Genomic DNA, 19,225 nt, shown 5'->3' on the forward strand with positions numbered 1-19,225 from the left:
AAAGTAGTCAGTCGGGACAACAGCACTGGTGGTTAGTTATCTCAGTTAGAAGAGAGTTAGAGGTCCAAGCACTGATGTACAAAGAATCATTTTTATTTTTTCATAGGGACAGGGAGAGCCTTAGAACAAGTATCTTCTGGGTAAGAAAGCTCTACTAGATATAAGTGAATACCAGTTTTATACTGGCAATATCCTGATGTCCCACAGGAGATGGTAACCCTCATGCCTGGGGGAGAGGTGTTGAGTTTTGGACATCTGGACAGATGAAGCCCCAGTAGTCAAGACTACTACAGCAGGGATCTATTGGATCATTTACTATTCTGGTAAGTTCTTGCATAATTGGAGTTTTCCGGCAGAATGTTTAAGGCTAGGCATGACTTTTTAAAATTTATAAGGTTGAGTGCTATGGGAATAATTCAGAAATCAATGGGGAAATGTGTTGTGATGCATTTTAATAAAGACAGCAACTTCCCCACCTCTTATTTTATGAATAGTCATGTATTAGTTTTCTTACCTCCACACAACTTGGAAGGCATTGTAAATGATCTCAAGTTCAACTTTAATGATTTTGCAATATTATTTTCTAGTACATGTTTTCAAATTTTGCTTAAATTTGAAAAAAAAAAATATATTTCAAAACGAACCAAAATCCAAACTCAGATGGTCTTGCTGTATGTTCCCTGTTAATGTAATCATTGACAAGGTCTTTGTACCATGTGGAAAGGGGATTTTTTTTTCCTGCTTGAGGGATCACAGTTTGGGTTTTCCTGTTCAGTACTCTTTGCACCTATTAACTTCATAGCAAGTTAATAACGTAGTGGGGAAGGCATGTACCATTACCCATGTAAACCTATGTCTCCCATGCGTACGTGCATTATAATATCAATATTAGAATATAATGTACCATTTTACTGTTACATTACAAAGTATTTTGGGATAGTTTAAGAATGCTCAGAGTTGTTTACTAAGGAGAGAAACGATGTTTGTTTTAAAATGGTGGGGACTGAGGAGTTGTCATTCTTCTCTTTCTCATTTAGTTTATTAAGCTGACCTCTGCATCACATGCAGCACTGTGACTGACCAAGCACTTTTTGAGCTGTTGTCTTTAGAACATAATTCACACTAAGTAAACTGAATATAAATTTCAGCTGTAATGGAAAATGTGACAGATTTGTTATGCAAAGGTTGCACAGATTATAGAGTAAATTACTAATGAATATCCATCAAAGTCTTAATGTGTAGACCTTTACAAAAAAAAAAAGACTTTGTGTTGACAAGAAACATTTGCGACTGATCTTTGTTGAACTTGATAGATTTTTACATTGGTAGTGAAGAGATTTCTGTTCATTTTTGTCTAGAGTACAACATATGTATAGTATGCCATCTGAAGGTTAAAAGTTCCCATCATCATCTAGTACTGTGTATGCATAACGTGCATGACTCCGGTAGCATTGAACAATTTTGTTGCTGAGTACATTAAAAAAACACAGTACAGTGTGAGCGTTTATCATTTGTCCCCAGTTTAACTGCTGAGTCTTAATGATTTGCATTTTTTTTTTTATTTATTTTTTGTTTTTCCTTAACAGCAGAAGATTTTAGTTCACTGTTTGACAAAAAAGATTTCAGGGCAAATCGTTTACATACTGGAAAGCCATCTATGTTAACTCTTCGTCTTGAGCAGTGTCCCCTGCAACTAAATAATCCTTTTAATGAGTACTCAAAATTTGATGGAAAGGTAAGTAGAACAGGTGTAACAGTAACATTTTGTGAAACAAAACATTGTTGGTCCATTGTAATGGAGCAGCTGTGAAAGGTAGAATTAAAATAGGTATTCAGTTTAGGTCATCATTTGATTTTTTTTTTTTTTTATGTATATGAATAGCTGTATTTTGGGTTTTATTTTAATTTAGCCTGCATGGTTCCATGTAAAGATAAAAGTCCTTGTAGAATTTTTTTACATTGATTTTTTGATGCACCTCCTCAGTCCCCATAGCCGTGGAGAGGAGAGATTGCGTATGATTACTGTTCAACAGGTGTGCCAAGACTTTTCTTCCTAGCCTACCCTTGTAGTACTTTTAATTTGTATTGCTGTTGAATTTGATACAATGTATACGTATAGGTGCGAGTGTGTGCCTGCGTGCTTGTGTGTCTGTGTGTGTGTGTAAAATGTTTTTGTTTTAGTTCTGTTTTCTTGCAATGAAACATTTTCAGGTATGTCTTGCTACTCTGAATGCTGCCATTTTACTTGTATTTAAAGATTATAATTCAGCATTTAAATAGTATATGTACTTATGTTTTAAGCGGCACTGCATTCTAATCCAAATTCATTCCTTAATAACTTGTTTTGACAGAACAGTTTATTATTCTTGCATATCATATAGTGTATTACCATAAACACATTATAATGTATAAAACGATGTTTTTCATTATGCTGCAAATCTAGGTTGGCTTTGTGTTCTTTCTCATCTTACTGTTGTCTTCATGCATTCACCTCACTAGGGAATTAGGGTACCAGACCTTGAAGTAATCTAATCTGTTTACATTTTATGGTTTAAATCTAGTTCAGACATTTTCACTGAAATGCACAGTGTTGGGCATGAATTTATTGGGCTGGGTTTAAACTGCATGTGCATAGGTGGATCCTAGCTAAAGGTATGCATTCTAGACTCTCAAATTTGTTTTTAAGCATATTCTGCCGTTAGAAATAATAGAGCAAAGAAAATAGGTATTGTATTCTTCTTCTGTTTGGCCATCTTTCTTAGCTCCATTTTACACATCAAACTGCTGCTGGCTACTGTAAGCATTGAAAAAGCCTTTATTTCAACAGTGTAAAGCAATGACAAAAGTTTGGTGCATTGGTCAGCATATTTAGTTCCAGCATGGGCTAGATTCATAATGGTAAAGTCAGAAACATCTTTTTTTTCTGGTTTTAATATGGCTTTAGTAAATGTTTGATCCAGTGATACTTATATTTTTACAATACAGAGCAAGTCCTGTGTAAGGACATCATAGAAGACATAAAGACACTCTTACAACCTGAACAATTACTGTATTATCAAGTCTCATGGGGAAGATCTGAACTTTGCATTATGTAGTAAGATACACTTGAGACTCCCATTATCTGATATAGATTTGTTTTCACAGTGGGTTACACACCCAACCCTTGAACATGAACTGTCGCATGCAAAGAACATGGGGAGTAAAACAAAAATCCCCTGCTAGCTACCTAGATGATGGCTGCAGTGGAAAGAGAAACAAAAAAAATATGAAAAAAGTAATTACAACTAAAGGTTAAAGAACATGCACAAAGACTGAAAATATAAGAACTCCTTTGTAAGCTGTTTCTCTGTTGGCTGTTAGACATTTGTTCTTTGATCAAGGTGGGCATCAGGATGATCTGTTGTTAGTCCAGGCTGGACAGGTTATTATCACATGACCCATTTAACAAAGTGGTTGAATTCCACAACTGTTAATTTTAAACTGGCTGAGGATTCTCAGATGCTACAAGGTATGGAACTATAACATTGTCTGAATTTGGCAGTGTGTTTATCAGAAGCTAACCCATGACAGAGGAATGCCCATTTTCCCCAAACCGGATAGAAGTTATGAGTTTCATCAACTGGGCTGAGTGAGTAATCTTTGCAAAAGGAGGAATTTTCTTTACTTTGTTGGCATACTTAAGAAATGACTATGATGACAGGAAACCTGCAAAATAAAATGTATTGTTAAACTTGCTGAATGGTGTGTTCAAATCTAATTAAAAAAAAAAAGTTTTGGAACAAGAAGGTAAATGAAATTATTTGGATTTTTTTTTGCAGAAAAAAATTGCAAAGTAACATGTAGTTGCTTGTAATAAAGAAAAAATGTTTTGCAATCAAAGGTAACCGATCTAGAAACCTGATTTAAATGTTTCAGTGTATGAAGTGGTAGGAAGGGACTAGTTTTCAGTGCAAACTGTTGTAGCTTAAATGTTGAAACTGGATTTAAAAGTAATGCAGAATGCATTATCTTGGATGTAGCATGCTGGGTGTGTACATGCATTTAGGCTTTTGGATAATATCCAAGAGCATTTCTAGTGAAATTCCTTAAAACAGAAGATAAGTACATGATTCTTGCTGAATTTCTGAAGGCTGAGAAAATCATTTATAAAGCACTTCATGTTTCAGGGTTTAAAACTGTAAGAAAATATAATGTTTCATTTTCCTGCATAATTGTTGAATATTTATAATGAGGTTGAATTTTTTTAAAATCTTTTCAGGAGGCTAAAGCAGAGCTAAAGTAATTAATTTATTTTTGGGCTCTTTAGACTATGAAGTTAGGGTAAATGTAAGGGTTTTTATTTAGCTCAGTTGTCTCCAGGGGTGTAGCTAGGACTTTCAAATTTGTACTCACAGCTCGCAAACTGCTACCCCCCTCCCCAGCCACGCTACGGCCATTCTCGTAATTCACGGTTCGCTCTTTTAGTGTCGATGAAGAGGCATTCGCTGTAATGCCTTTTCAGTAATATAATATAGATTCACTCAAACTCGGTTCCTTGAATTGAAAATGAACCTGAAAGTCAGTTCTTTGAAAAATGCAGCATGGTAGTTGGGGTAGAGATGATTCATGCTTTTGTTTTCTGTAACTAAGGTACAGGTTTTGAGCTTGAATAAATTACTAACCACCTGCTACCCCTGACTAGGGTGTTTCATTCACACACACACCCCTACCTACCTCTTAGTGCAAGAAATATGGACAAAGTCTAAAATAAACAGGGACAGATATTAAAAATGCTCTCGTGAACTTAGAAAGTTGCTAGAATAACAGGATTTGTGCTAGTATGAATTTTTCTAAAAGACATGAAGTCTGAAACTCAAATGTCTGTCATTATTTAGCAACTTCAGCCTTCAATGATTTTCTAGAAAATCACAAAATTTATGAGGAACAGACAAAAAATATGGGGCAAAAATCTGGACATTCTGCAAAATTTGGACAGTTGAGAGGTATGCTACCTACCTACCTGACACACACACACACACACACACACACACACACACACACACACACACGCACGCACGCACACACACACACACACACACACACATCCCTCTCAACCTCTTAGAGCAACAAACTCATAAATAAAACTGAGGCAAAGGCCCAAAAATAAGGACATTTTTTAAAATATTGCTCTTATAAACTTAGAAAGATAATAGAATAGTAGTAGGTCTTGCATTAGTATGAATTTTCTGAAAGGTATGAAATCTGAAATTCAAATGTCTGCCATTATTTTCTAACTTCAGTCTTTAACGATTTGCCACTAATTTGCCAGAAAACCGCAATTTTATGAAAAACTGACCAAAAATGTGATGCAAAAATATAAAATTGACAGACAATACAGCTGGGAACCTGTCAAAGAAGGGACACCATTTTAATATGAGCACAGTTAACTTGAGCAGCTGACAAAATTAGAGAATCTACATGCATTTCTGAAATAAAAGTAATGTATAACTCTGATCATTACAGTTATTTATAAAAGTAAACCCTCCACGTTTTCTTCCAAAATTGCTATTTTGCGGAGAGATTATTAGGGGGAGAGCAACATTTTGAGCCAAAATTGGGGACAGTTGAGAGGTTTGGATATTCCTAATTCTATAAAGTGGTTTATATGCACATGCCTCTCAACCTCTTAATGCAGGAAATCTGGACAAGGCCAAATATATTGGGGGAACATACAAACAGTACTAAAAATTGATCTTGTATAAACTTAAGACAGTTGATAGAATATCAGGTCTTGCTTTAGCATGCATTTTTCTGAAGATTATGACGTCTGAAACTTAACGTCAGTCATTATTTAGTGACTTCATTCCTAAATGATTTGCCAGAAAAGTTTTATTTTGCATTTTACAGCACGAACACCAGTAAATATCTACTAAACAAAGCAATGCAGTCTCACAATGAAACTAGACTTAGCATTAAAACTTCTCTGCCCTTGAAACTCACATTCATTGAAACAGCATTGAAACCCACATTCAAAGAAAATACATTTTGCCAGTGGCAGATCAAGATTAACTTTGAGCTGTTTTCAAATCATAGGCCCTTGCACATGAAACATACACGTGCTCTTTGATACACCTTCCTGATTGTATTAAATTATATTCCTTGTACAATACAGTATAGTTGTTGGAGAGCATTTTAAATTTATTGTTTTGAACATTTCTCCAATAAACAATGAAACAAAATGCGTGCACCAATAATGACAAAACAGCCCAATTCATAACATTTCCATCATAAAAGTCTACTCAAACTTCTACAGTCCACCAGTATCATTAAATATGCACAATCTCTGAACTAGTAAGCCATCTACATAATTCCACATTAAAGAAATCTGTAACTAATGAAGAGGCTGCTGCTAGCAAACAACTTTATATTTCATGGTTTCATCTACAAATAAAGTGCCTGTTGCACTTGAGGAATAAATTGCCTATGTTGCATTAAAAACAATGATACGCTAGTAATACTGCAATAGGGAATGGATGACAAACTGATAACAGGTTCATAGTTACTACTAGATATCTTCGCCAAAACGGACTACAGCATCCACCCCCTTTACAGCACAGTATAGTATCAGCAATGCATCTACCTACTGTGGGAGAAGAACCCACAGCCTTCTGCATCAAAAGCAAGTACACTACCTATTGTGCTATTAACAGTACAAGCAGACTCAGCATAAGCAGCACTAAACTTTAGTTCCCCTGCAGCTCTCAGCTCCTTGTAAAATGTCAACACTCAGCTGTATCTTTGAACTTTGCAGCACAAGAAATCTGGAAAAAGCCAACATTTATTGGACAAAAGCCCAAAAACCAGGGACACATTTTAAACATTGCTTGTATAATTTTGGAAAGTTGCTAGAATAAAATGCTGTGTTATCACCATGCATGTCTTGAACCCAGAACCATATGCATTACAATCAGTGCAACATACCACTATGCTAAATCAGCAGTTTGAAAAATAGGAAGACAAACTTAATGGCTATCATTTAGATAGCTCTCAACCTCTTAGAACAAAAAACCTGGACAAACAAAGCCAATAATGAGGGAATACAAATTCAGTTCTCACTTCACACCTTAGCAGAAAAAACCTGGATAAACAACAAAAACAATAATGGGGGAAATACAACTTCAGTTCTTACTTCTCTCCATAGCTCACAACCATTAGAAAAACAAATCTGAACAAAGTTCAGAAATGGTGGTGGTTAAGGACTTTAAGCTCTACTTACCCTGAAGCAAAGGTACAGGGTTTGAGCCTGAACACCTATAGCCAGCAGGTGTATTCTGTGGGGGCATTTACACACACACACACACACACACACACACACACACACACACACACACACAGACAGACATGGACACACACAGACAGACATGGACACACACACGGACGCACACGGACAGGCACAGACACACACAGGCACAGACACAGGCACACGCACAGGCACACATACACAGACAGACACACACACACCTCTCTTACCTGATAATCTGTTCATGATACTCGATTGCCTTCCAACTACATCTTCACATTTCCCAGTCACAATAATCCATTTGCGATTGTCTTGCTCACTACTGCACATTTCCTGTTTGCGATTGTCTTCCACTTGCTCACTACTGTACATTTCCCGCTTGCAGCCAGCCGGACATGATGTGATCTCACTTCCGACTGGCTGGTATTCTCCTTAAAGGAGCCAACACCCTTTAAAAATACATACTTTTTTTTTTTTTTTAAATTCTATCCCCTCTTCTAAGAAGTTGTACTGAAATCAGTACAGTGCGTATGCCTCCCGACGTCCCTGGTTGTATCAGGTTACAAACTGAGCTGTTTATTTTTCATAAGTACAGTTGATGTGATTGTATCATACACTTAAAAGTAATGTTGCTTCATTCACTTGCTAATTTTCTGTGTATTGCATTTATTATAATTACATTAAAGGGCTTCACTTTTGGTACATTGTGAGACTGGGTGAACATATTTCAAATTGTGCAGTAAAGAACATGTATATATAGTACTGCGTGTCTTGGTCAAATTATTTTTTATTAGATAAAACTGGTCTACATCAGAAAAAAAGAGAACTGATTTTGGTATGTTTATTCAGAATTAAGTGGGTCTGTGTTGCAAGAGTGGGTATTTTTTGTTTAAAAATAAGTAAGATAGCCTTTAACAAATACATACATATATTAATTTGTGACAATAACACTCCTAAGCATTTAGAATTAGTAATTGCTATTCATAAATGTAACATGCCAGTACTACAGAAGTATGTGTGTAAAGAATGCACAATGTGAGTAGCTTCATAGATAGCACACTCATATTGATGCCAAGTCGATCCGAATGCTATGGATTCTTTCTTAACATTGGGATTCTTGGATTCAGGTTCCAGTGCTGACTGTGCAGTTTAATGTAAGAGGTACTGCACTGCTAAGGTGATGCCTTTTTCAGATGAAACATGGAAAATTGCAGTTCTAATGTGACTTTTTGGTGGGAGCTAAGGAGCTGGGTAGAGCCAGTAGCACGTAATGGAAAAAGAGTAGGAGCTTGTGTTGTAATTTTGAAAGAAATCTTCATCTAGTTAGTCTTCATTCACATAAACAGCACAAGTACATTTCCATTTATTATACAATTCCTTCATGTATTTCTTCATTATCCTAATTCATCTAAAATGTTTTCCATGAAGTAAATGTCAATATTTTGGTCTTATCTTTTAGTTTTCTCTCTCTGCCTACCATTAAAAAAAATAGTCATCATGCTCGCATTCAGGATTGGAAAAAGTCAGCCATGTTGCCTTTAAAAATTAACAAAAAAATTCTACAAAAACCCTGTTTCTTGCACATTTTGTGAATGCACAGCACCGCACCGCATGTTCTCTCTATAGCAAACACAGATAGAGCCAATGATGCATACTGTTACTGACCATTAGAGGAGAAGCAGCAATGTAGAGGTGATGGATGGTAGCCTTCAGAGCAAGTTTTCAAAGGCATACACTTTAAGGGAAGGGCATTGTGTGCCACTGAGGTGAAATTTTGCTATTTTAATTGGCTTTTCACATAATTTAATTTATAATTTCCTTATTTTCAGCAGCTTATCTGATCAGTCATATCTTCTCACTGAAGTTTAAATTTTTTCCACTTCCCAAGTGTCTCTAAAATTGTTGCATTTTAATATTCTGCAAAAAAATAAAAAGAAACTTAGTGAATCATCCCAAACTCTCTCCTTGTAATTCATTTTAGAGTGTGTGGTTTCACAGAACTAACTCTGTTTGCCTGTACAATTATAATGAAAATATTAAGTCTTACTTTTAACTGATTTAGTAATATGTATACACGTGTCAAATTGGCATACCCAGTGGTGCTGATTTATTTACATATACTTTTTCAAAACTCATTTTGTACTTTTCCTGCAAATTAACAATCCTTTTAATTCGTCCATTGTAGTATTCCAGTCTTTATTAGTAAGAGACTTCTACTAAACTGCGAAACCTTGAATTCCTTATCTGAAAACTGAACCTTTGATATGTTTGTTCTCTTTCCATAACCTTTGCTTTTTTCCCTTAATATGTATTTGGTTTAAACTTTTCAAAACTCTGTTCTTTGTACATTCCTTTCTGTAGTTTGTTTCCCTTGCAGAGACAGAATTATGTTAGCTGCGTATGATAACACTTCTGGAAATCCCAGTTTCCTTGTTTCTCACCTTCCACTCATCTCAAACTTGACAGCTATATTAATGTGCATCCCAAGTACCACTGGGCCCATGGCACAACACTGCTTAACACCTTTACTCCTTTTATCCGTTGACTTCAGTCTCAGCCAAGAGTTTTCATGTGCCTCCTCTGTTCGCATGTTAATCTCCTTTCAAGTCTTTATTTTATGTATGTCTTAAAATATAGTGCGATGATTGATATCCCAAGTTTCACACAGACCCATTCATTCATTCATTCATTCATTCATTCATTCATTCATTTGTCCTAGAACCCTTACCTACTGTAAAGTTCATCTAGTGTCTTTTGCCGTCACAAACCCTGTAACTCTCATCCATCCAATCTTTAATGCACGTTTTAACTGTCATCTGAAGCACCTCAAACAATATTGCATACTAATTATTATAAAATGAAATTATCTCTTAAGTTCTCTTTCTTCTTTTTTTTGATAAAAATGTATCTGGACACTCATACCTGACGTGTTACTGCTTACTCACATTCATATCCTTCATCTAAAACATTTGCAGCCATCACTCACTGATGTATATGAACCTACACAATAGGTTCATAGGTTCATAGGTTCATACTAGGCTATCTGCCCTAGGGCATTTATAAGCCTAGCCAGAATGTGTTTGGCTTTCGCCACCCATTTTAAATTTATTTTGCTATGCCCTTTTTCGAGGTTAGTATACTGTGCCTCTATCTAACAGTGACACAGAAGTGATACCCGGGGTAAACCTATGATCTCCCATCCACTCATCAAGATTCCTCTTGAAGAGAGTCAATGAGGGACTCTGCCTAACCTGGACTGGGATTTTATTCCAGAGTGAAGGGAGCCTCTGGGTTATGAATCTGTCCCTCCAGCATGTCCTATTTATTTCAGTGCTGAGGTTCAAGTCTCTCGAGCACGTAGCTCGATGGGATTTGGAGTTTCTGAGGTGCAGCATGTCCATTAATTCCGGGTTGGACATGGCTTTATACGTCAGGCACAGATCGCCTCTGAACAGGTGATATGCCACTGAGTAGAGCTGGAGTTTCTTTAACCGGGCAGCATATGGCATCTGTTTGAGCCCTTTGATCCTCTTGGTGAGGTACTTTTGGGGTCTTTCCAGTTGCTGCAGGTGTCTGGTAAGGTACATCCCAAAAGGGGCATTGTACTCAATTATGGGCCTGATGAGGGATGAGTAAAGAGGCACGATGACCTCCCCTGATCTAGATGTGAATCCCTTCATGATTAGGTGGGCTATATAAAATGTTTTTCTAACCACTTTGGCCACGTGGTTGTCAAATGAGAGATTGCTATCAACTTGGGTCCCCAGGTCCCTAATTACTTCTTCTGTACTTAATGGATTTCCACCTATGTGGTAATTTGTGGGCACTTTGTTTTGCCAAAGGGATGACTATACACTTTTGGCATTTAGCTTGAGGCCATGGCTCTGGCACCAGTTGTCTGTTTCTATGAGGCCCTTTTGGAGGATGCTTGTGTCGGCTGGAGAGTCGATTATGGCACCCAGTTTGCAGTCATCTGCGAACTTGGTCAGCCACAGTCCTTCCGTGTTGGCCTGTACCTCCGAGAAATATATACCGAACAAGAGAGGTCCCAGGACTGAGCCTTGTGGGACACCACTTGTAACTAGTTTGGAGTCTGACATGGCTCCAGCAATTCTAACCATGTGGGTTCTGTCCTTGAGCCAGTTTGCAATCCATCTAGTGACATAGGGGTTTATATTTAAGCTGGTGAGCTTATCTATAATGCCTGAGTGGGGTATTGTATCGAAAGCTTTTGCGAGGTCCAGGTAGGCTGTGTGGACCACCTTCCCCTCGTCAATGGCCTTGGTGACTGTTTCAAAGAAATCAATCCGGTTTAAGAGGCAGGATCTGCCCTTAACAAAGCCGAATTGGGTAGGATCCAGTGTTTGTAGGTCCCCAAACTTTGTCTTAATGAATATGAACTAATTTATTTACTTCTGGCTTAACATCTCTTTGTCTGTCATCTGTAGTTAAGATTTTTCCAATTATCCATACCTCCTTAATCTCCCTACGTTCCTTTCTTTTAAAATTTCCCTCTAGGAAGTTCTCCACAGCTTTAGTGATTTCCTCTAAATCATTGACTGCCCTACCATTGTGAGCTTTCCTGTTTTCCATACAGTTTTATTTTCTAATTACGTGGATTATAAAGAAAGGGGAGAACTCTTATTTTATTTTCCCACTGAGCAGAATGCTTCCACTGTTTATTCCACTAAGCTAATCTTGGTTAATTTTTAAATAACTTCAATATCCACATTTTTATATGGCTAGATCCTTTTCAAATTTACACAAATTTCCTCTCTCGTCCTTCTACTTTGTGCTTCGTTATTTCTTTGTTTTCATTTATATTTCTTCATAGTTTTCACTTTAGATACCACCCACCACCTTACTGCTCAGCTGTCTCTGATTTTTGGCTCAATGTTATGCTTTCACACCTAATCTTTGTTAAAACTTGCCATTTTGGGAAAAAAGGTGGTGGGTTACATTTAATAAATACTGAAAATAATTAGAGGTATAGACGTTTTTTACTTCAGAAAAAACGTGGTAATTCACATTCTGTTATTCTCTCAGTTTTGCAAGTTAATAGCACTAGTATTTCTGAAGGTATTCTGATTTTTTAATTTTTTTAACGTTTCCCTGATTCTGGGGGTACAAGGTTTAGAGTTAACACAATCATAATCATTTATTAACTTCAAATGATCTGTCCATAATGTTTTACATAGTCTCTTACCTCTTTCTGTTGTACACTCTTCAGTGTGCCTTTTTGAGCATTCAGTATTTACCGTTAAGGCCTTGTGGTCTGAAAACACAGTCCATATAGTCTTTTCCTTCCTTCCTTCCTTAAATGTTTTTGTTTCAGAAAATAAGACCTCTAGTCTTGTACTTTCTGTATTCTTCAGCACCTGATCTTCTCATTTTCAGTTATCTCGTCTTTCCCAAGTCATACTTCTAGATATTCAGTACTTTTTCTTTTCCAGTTTTTGTTTCCACACAAATAACACTTGATATTTTCTCCCCAAATGTTTGTCCTTAAACACCAAGTATAGCTCTTACCTTAATTCATAAATATATATAATTTTATTTATTTATTGATACTTGTTTACTGGGAGCGGCCACGGTGGTGCAGTGGTTAGCGTTGCCACCTCAAAGCAAGAGGTTCTCCGGTTCGATCCTCGGCTGGCTTGCCTTCTGTGTGGAGTCTGCATGTCCTCCCTGTGGTCGCGTGGGTTTCCACCATGTGCTCCGGTTTCTTCCCACATCCCAAAGACATGCTGTAGGTGGATTGGATACTCTAAATTGGCCCCAGGCGTGAGTACGTGCGTGTGTGTGCCTTCCGTGGAAGGTTGGGTGCCAGGCTGGCAACTCGACACCGTAAAACTTCACAACCAATCATGAGTGGATAGGTGATCCGCTGTGGCGATCCCTAACCGGGAAAAGCCGAAAAAAGAAGAAGATTGATACTTGTTTACTGGAAAAGTTTGAATGGGTTACATGAGCCCACTTTTAGTGGAGGCCTGGGGAAAAGCTCCAACAGAAATAGCCTTGCTACGAATACATAAATTATGAATTCCAAAGTTATTAAAAAAAAAAAGTGACAAAAATTATATATATATATATATATATATATATATATATATATATATTTGCTTCATTTGCCCTAACTTCTGATTGCCCGCCCATTTACCTGACCCCATTTGACCGACACATATTATTGGCAAGTAAATGGGGTATGCCCCCTTCCCCACTGTAGTGCGACCCTGGAGTTAGAATATGTAGTTGGGGGGCACAGCCCCCTGCAATGGGGGGGTGGGGGGCAAAGCCCCCCACTTTTGTTTTACTAAGCAATATTAAATCAAAACTAAACAATATAATATGAAATTAAGTGGGAGGCTTCGCCCCCCCACACCCCCCAAACTATATATTCTAACTCCAGGGTTGCACTGCAGTGGGGAAGGGGGCATATCCCATTTACTTGCCAATAATACTTGTCGGTCAAATGAAGTGTCGATCAAATGAAATTTTGGTCATTTGGTGTCGGGCAAATGGGTGTCGGGCAATCGGAAGTTAGGGCAAATGAAGTAGACCCATATATATATAGATATACAGATATATAGATATATATATATAGAGAGAGAAGTCTAAAATACTTACAATTCAGTCTTAAAAATATTTACAGAAAGTCATGCTTATTGATTTTTAAACAAGGAGAGGAAGAAAGGGGGTAGGATAGGTTAGTTAAGGTAGCAGTGATAAGAGAGTATGATAGTGTCATAGGGAGGGCATGTTAATGGAAGGTAGTGGCGTTAAGGAAGTATTCGGTTCAGCCAGGAGTGTGGAGCATGAGCAAGACCATGTGTTTGATTGATGGCCATTTAGAAGATGTTTAAAGGAAGGATGGTTGGTTACTGATCTAATAGCCTGAGGATTAGAATTCCATTTTTTGGTGATTGAGAAAAAGTGCAGTCTGTTTCCAATTGATTTTAAAGTTTTTTCCTGTATCAATTCCCATTGCCATTCTGCGATGAGTATCTGAAACTTTTCTGCATTTCTCTGGTTTCTTCTTAATCAGAGTAACTGTCTCTGTACACTACACTTCCACAGAAGACCCAACTCCCACAGTTAAAAAAAAAAAAAAAAAAAATATCAGTCCTAGTCCCTTTCCTTTCTGTCAAGTGTGTGCCATTATAGAACTGTCCAACTCCTCTTAATTTTGTCATGCTATTAGTGTTTGATGAAAGCATCTTCATTGTTCTTTTTTTTCTATCTCATACCTTCTGCTTAACATTTCCCCTCTTGATTCTTTCATTTTTCACCAGTAGATATATCTGCGTCAGTTGCATTTTTTTCTGTTCCAAAATGTTAGATCTCTTAACTTTCTGTATGTAGTATTTTTGGTATTTTCATTTTTTTTTCTTATCTTAACCACATGGTTTCAGCTTTTCTTAGTAAATGGAATTCATCTTTTACAGCCGTTCCTGTTCAGATTGTTCTCTTTTCTAAATCTCATACTTGGTCAAGAAATATGTAAAAACATGCACACTTCATATTTGTGATAATCTCTACAGCCTTCTATTTTTGTTGCTGCTCAATCATCTTGGATCTTAAATCTTGTTATTTACCATTACTGGCTTTTCCTGCTTCTTAGAGAAGAGCACAGTATTAATACATGCTGCAGGTGTCTGAGATTGAACATGGCTATTTGATGTCAAAGATAGACATTTTTGGTCCACTTTTTAAAGATGGCAGCAGTCAAAACCCCTTTGCTGGGAGAATGGGGATGGTTCTTGTAACTTCAAGCATGCCAGTGTATCACCATGAGGGAAAACTCTTTGAATCCAAGTACATACCTGATCCTTCTTAAGGGAAGTCTGATGTCCAGCTGGGCCTCTGACGACTTCAGGTACTGAGCATGTACTCTTGGTGGCCAGCAGACACCAGAGATTTGTCCTTTGAGTCGGTCATGAATTGGGATTCTTGGGACTCGTACTCTCCCAGAACCAGTAGGTGCCAGTCACAGATGGTTTTCTGGTCATCTCATACTGGGACGTGTTCTCTAGTGCTTGGTCATAAAGCAGATTTAGGAGATCTCTGGGAAATTGAGATGCATGTACAGGAATGCGTAATTAAGGAGATTGACTGAAAGCCTGTGCCTCTCCCACATACACACAGACCTTTCTCCAAACCACATTGACTGTGGTTACTGCACATCCCAGTGCTGGTTTCTGCCCCCAACCTCAAACATTGAGACTGGTGTGTTTGTTTGCTCTTGCATGACCTTATTGCCACAGGTAGATGATTTTATAGTACTCCCTTGCCCCCAGGATCATGAGAACCTCAAGGACACTGTCAAGACAGGGGATAGTGAGATACCCTATCTACATTATCTTCAGATGAGTCCTTGTTTGGAAATGCATTTGGGTAGATGACAAGGAGGTTAGACCAGTGTCTGGTCTTTCTGTTCTGACACCGAAAGTACTTGGCACAATTTCTGGGGAAGAATCCTGAAGTGTCCTGTGTCATTTCTGTTTGTAACTCATCATTTGTAGTGCTGTTAGAGCAGTCTGCAGGCAGTCTACTTCTGCCCAGTAAGTCTCAAAAAAGGCTGATGCTCAAGCCATCACCTGAATGATAACACCATTAAGCATTCCAGTTTTTTTTTTTTTTGCTGAAATAATTTTTATTTGTTTTTAAAGAAAACAGTAAATTAGATTACAATTCAATAATAATGAGTAGAACAATAACATTATTTACAATATTTACAAGTGGCCCAAAGAAGAGAAAAAAAAATTCAAAGAAGAAAAAAGAATATTCAGTAAATGCATTCTTATCTCTTATTTTTTCACAAATCAACAAAAGTCTATGACTCTTTGAATTCATATGATGGAGATTGTATCCATTTGTGATGTTTCAATGAGTGTAAGTATTTTATTCCAAGGGTTATCTGTCCACTTTCTGAGAAAAATTCTTTCTTCCTTGACTTTTATCTCCTTTTGCGCAGTTTCTTTCAATAGGGACAAAAAGTCTTCAAAACATGGAAGGGTTGTGGATTTCCATTTCCTTGTGATACACTTTCTGGCTACAGCCAAAATGGTCTATAAAAGATATTGATCTTTTCTGTTCATAACTACTGTTTCATCTACATTGAAGAAAATTAGTGGTTTTGTCAAGACAAATGAATCATTATAAATGGCTTGGAGAAATTTACCAATTTCATCTCAATATATTTTAATACAGTCATAAACATTATATGTATCCAATCTGCTTCACAACTTAAAGAGCATCTCCAACAAATAACATTTTATGTAGAGTTGAATTTAGCTACTTTGCTTGGAATGTAAAAGGCTCTATACAAAAATTTCCAGGTGAAGATTCTCCATGTTTGGACATTAGAAGTTTGTTTGATGGAGTATAATAAGTTGTTTTTACAATCATTTGAAAGATTTGTTGTTAAACCTTTAGTTATAAAATTCCAAGTGTTTTGTTCAGTTTTGATTTTGTAAACTATCAGAATTTTATATAATTTAGAAGTTGAATTTGGCCTATTATAATTGTTATAAATCAATTCATAAATATAGTTTATGAATTTTGGTTTAGTTTTAAAGGGTGAATCATTATTCTAAAGATTTATGCAAAATTATTAAAGTAAAATTTTTTGGAGACTTGACCAGTCCATATTTGTTATATCAAATTCATTTATAATTTGATGACTACTTGATACTTTAAGATTGTTTATACATTGGATCCAGCATATAAAGTTGTTGGATTACCAATTAATGAGTGTGCTATCATGAATTTTCTGTTTAATTTTTTTTTGAAATATTAAATGGCAATAATAATTCAAACCATAGTTTTATGTTAGGATTGGAATTTATAAAAGTTCTGAATAAATTATAGATATAATTTAAGTATGTTAGATTGGTGGGTTTTGATATGTTATTTTGAATATTAATACATAATATGTGCCAAAATACATTCTTGTGGTTGTTCAAAAATACATTTTTTGTTAATTTGTTTTCATTTAAAAAAATAATAATATGCAAGGTCTTCCAAGCAGAAGAGAAATTTGGATTTATCCAGTTCAAAACTAATTTAAAGATAGAGGCTTTGATATATGTCTCTGTCTGGTAAGTTAATTCCTCCTAATTCCATGGTCTAATGTGATGAGAGAATGCAATTCTTTTCTTTTTTGGGTACCATGGAAAATGTAATAGAATTTTGTGAATTTCTTTTAGAATTTTTTTATATGGAATTATAGGTATAGCTTGAGCTATATAATTTATTTTTGGTAGTAATATCATTTTTATTAGCTGTAATCTGCCCTCAATTTTTAGATTTAATTTATTCCAGTTTTCTATACGTGTTCATGTTAAGTTTAACATGTTATTATAGTTTAGAGTCAGAGTAGTATATATTTTATCAGATATAATAATTCCTAAATATTCTAAAGAAGAGACTTTTTCTCCGAGTATATATTTTCTCAAGTCAAAGTCCCCCCTTCTGTTTAGTAGAATATGTTTTGATTTAGATTTATTAAAACAAAGACCAGAATTTAGAAAATAATTTTCCACTTGAATTTCTAGTTCTTGTAAAGATTCTTCATTTGGAGACAAAGTTAGTAATATATCATCAGCAAACAACATAATCTTAGAATTAAATTGATTGTAAGTATTTAATCCTTCAATTTTTGAGTCTCTGCCTATTGTTATTGCAAATAGTTCTATTGATAAGGCAAATAGAATGGGAGACATAGGACAACCTTGTTTAGTACCCTTAGTTATTTTGAAGGCTTCTGATGTGAACGGACCTGACTTTACACAGGCCAAATTGTCTTTGTATATATTCTTTATCAAATTAATAAAATTTAAAGGAAACTCAAAAAGTTCTAAAATTTTAAATAAATAATCCCAATTCACTGAATCAAATGCTTTTTCTATATCTAGCGTAATTATGAGAGCTTCTATATTATCCCTGCTCAATATCTCAATAATGGTTAGGATTCTTTGTATATTGTCGTACGTATGCCTACCATAAATAAAACCTGTTTGGTCTTCGTTTATGATTTGAGTCAAGGATTTTTTAATTCTATTAACTAATATAGTCATAAATATTTTGTAATCATTATTTAATAGGGAAATCGGTCTATATGAACTACAGAGGGAAGAGTCCTTGTTCTTTTTTTTACTGGAGTAATTAAGTAATACCTCCAGGATGGTGGAATTATATTTTGAACTTGAACTTCATTTAGAGTCTTATGAAGTAAAGAGATTGCTGAATTTGGGAGTATCTTGTATAATTCCATTATTATGCCATCTATTCCTGGTGATTTGTTATTTTTACTCTCTCATTTTGTCATTTATTTCCTTGAGAGATTTTTTTTTTATATCAATTTTTAATTTTTCAGGTATTTTATTTATTACAGGATTACTTGTTTTTAATGTTACGAAAGTAGGTTTGTTATTATTGTTTCCATAATGATTAGTATAATGGAATTTAAAAGCTTCTAGGATATCATTTATGTCTGACACTTTTTTATTACATTTCCCTTCGTGGACAATATTTGTAATATTATTTTTCATATTTTGCCTTTTTATTCTCATTGCTAAGTTGTGTAAGTGTTTTGGAGATGCTGAGAGTGAACTAAATTTTAATTTTTCCAATGCCAAATTCGTCTTAGGAGTTAGAATTTCATTGTATTTTTTATTTAATTGTTCAATTTCTTTCTTTTTTTTTTTTTTTTTTTTTTTTTTAACTTGGGGACTTCTTACATCAGAAGTATTTGCATTAATTTCTGTTTGTTTTTAAGTGTTGTGCAATTCTGATTCCCATTCTTTTGTTTTGTTTTTGAACCAGGATATAATTTTACCATATAAGAAGGCCTTTAAAGTGTCCCATATTATTATATTATTTGTATCTTCAGTGCAATTTGTTTCTAAAAAATATTGAATTTCTGAGTCTAACCATGGCTTAAAT

General features: G+C 35.7%; 1 protein-coding gene across 1 annotated transcript in view; it reads left to right on the forward strand.

Annotated features, from left to right (window-relative positions):
* MAPKAP1 (MAPK associated protein 1) overlaps positions 1–19,225 on the forward strand; it is a gene marked incomplete in the record, with an annotated part of 2,444,893 nt that overhangs the window by 447,204 nt on the left and 1,978,464 nt on the right. The window contains 1 exon segment of the mRNA XM_044057947.1: positions 1,587–1,735. Within this exon segment, the coding sequence (XP_043913882.1) occupies positions 1,587–1,735 (149 nt within the window).

Source organism: Protopterus annectens, chromosome 16.part0 (assembly GCF_019279795.1).
Source record: "Protopterus annectens isolate FY-2018-M chromosome 16.part0, PAN1.0, whole genome shotgun sequence".
Classification (NCBI taxonomy): Eukaryota; Metazoa; Chordata; order Ceratodontiformes; family Protopteridae; genus Protopterus; species Protopterus annectens.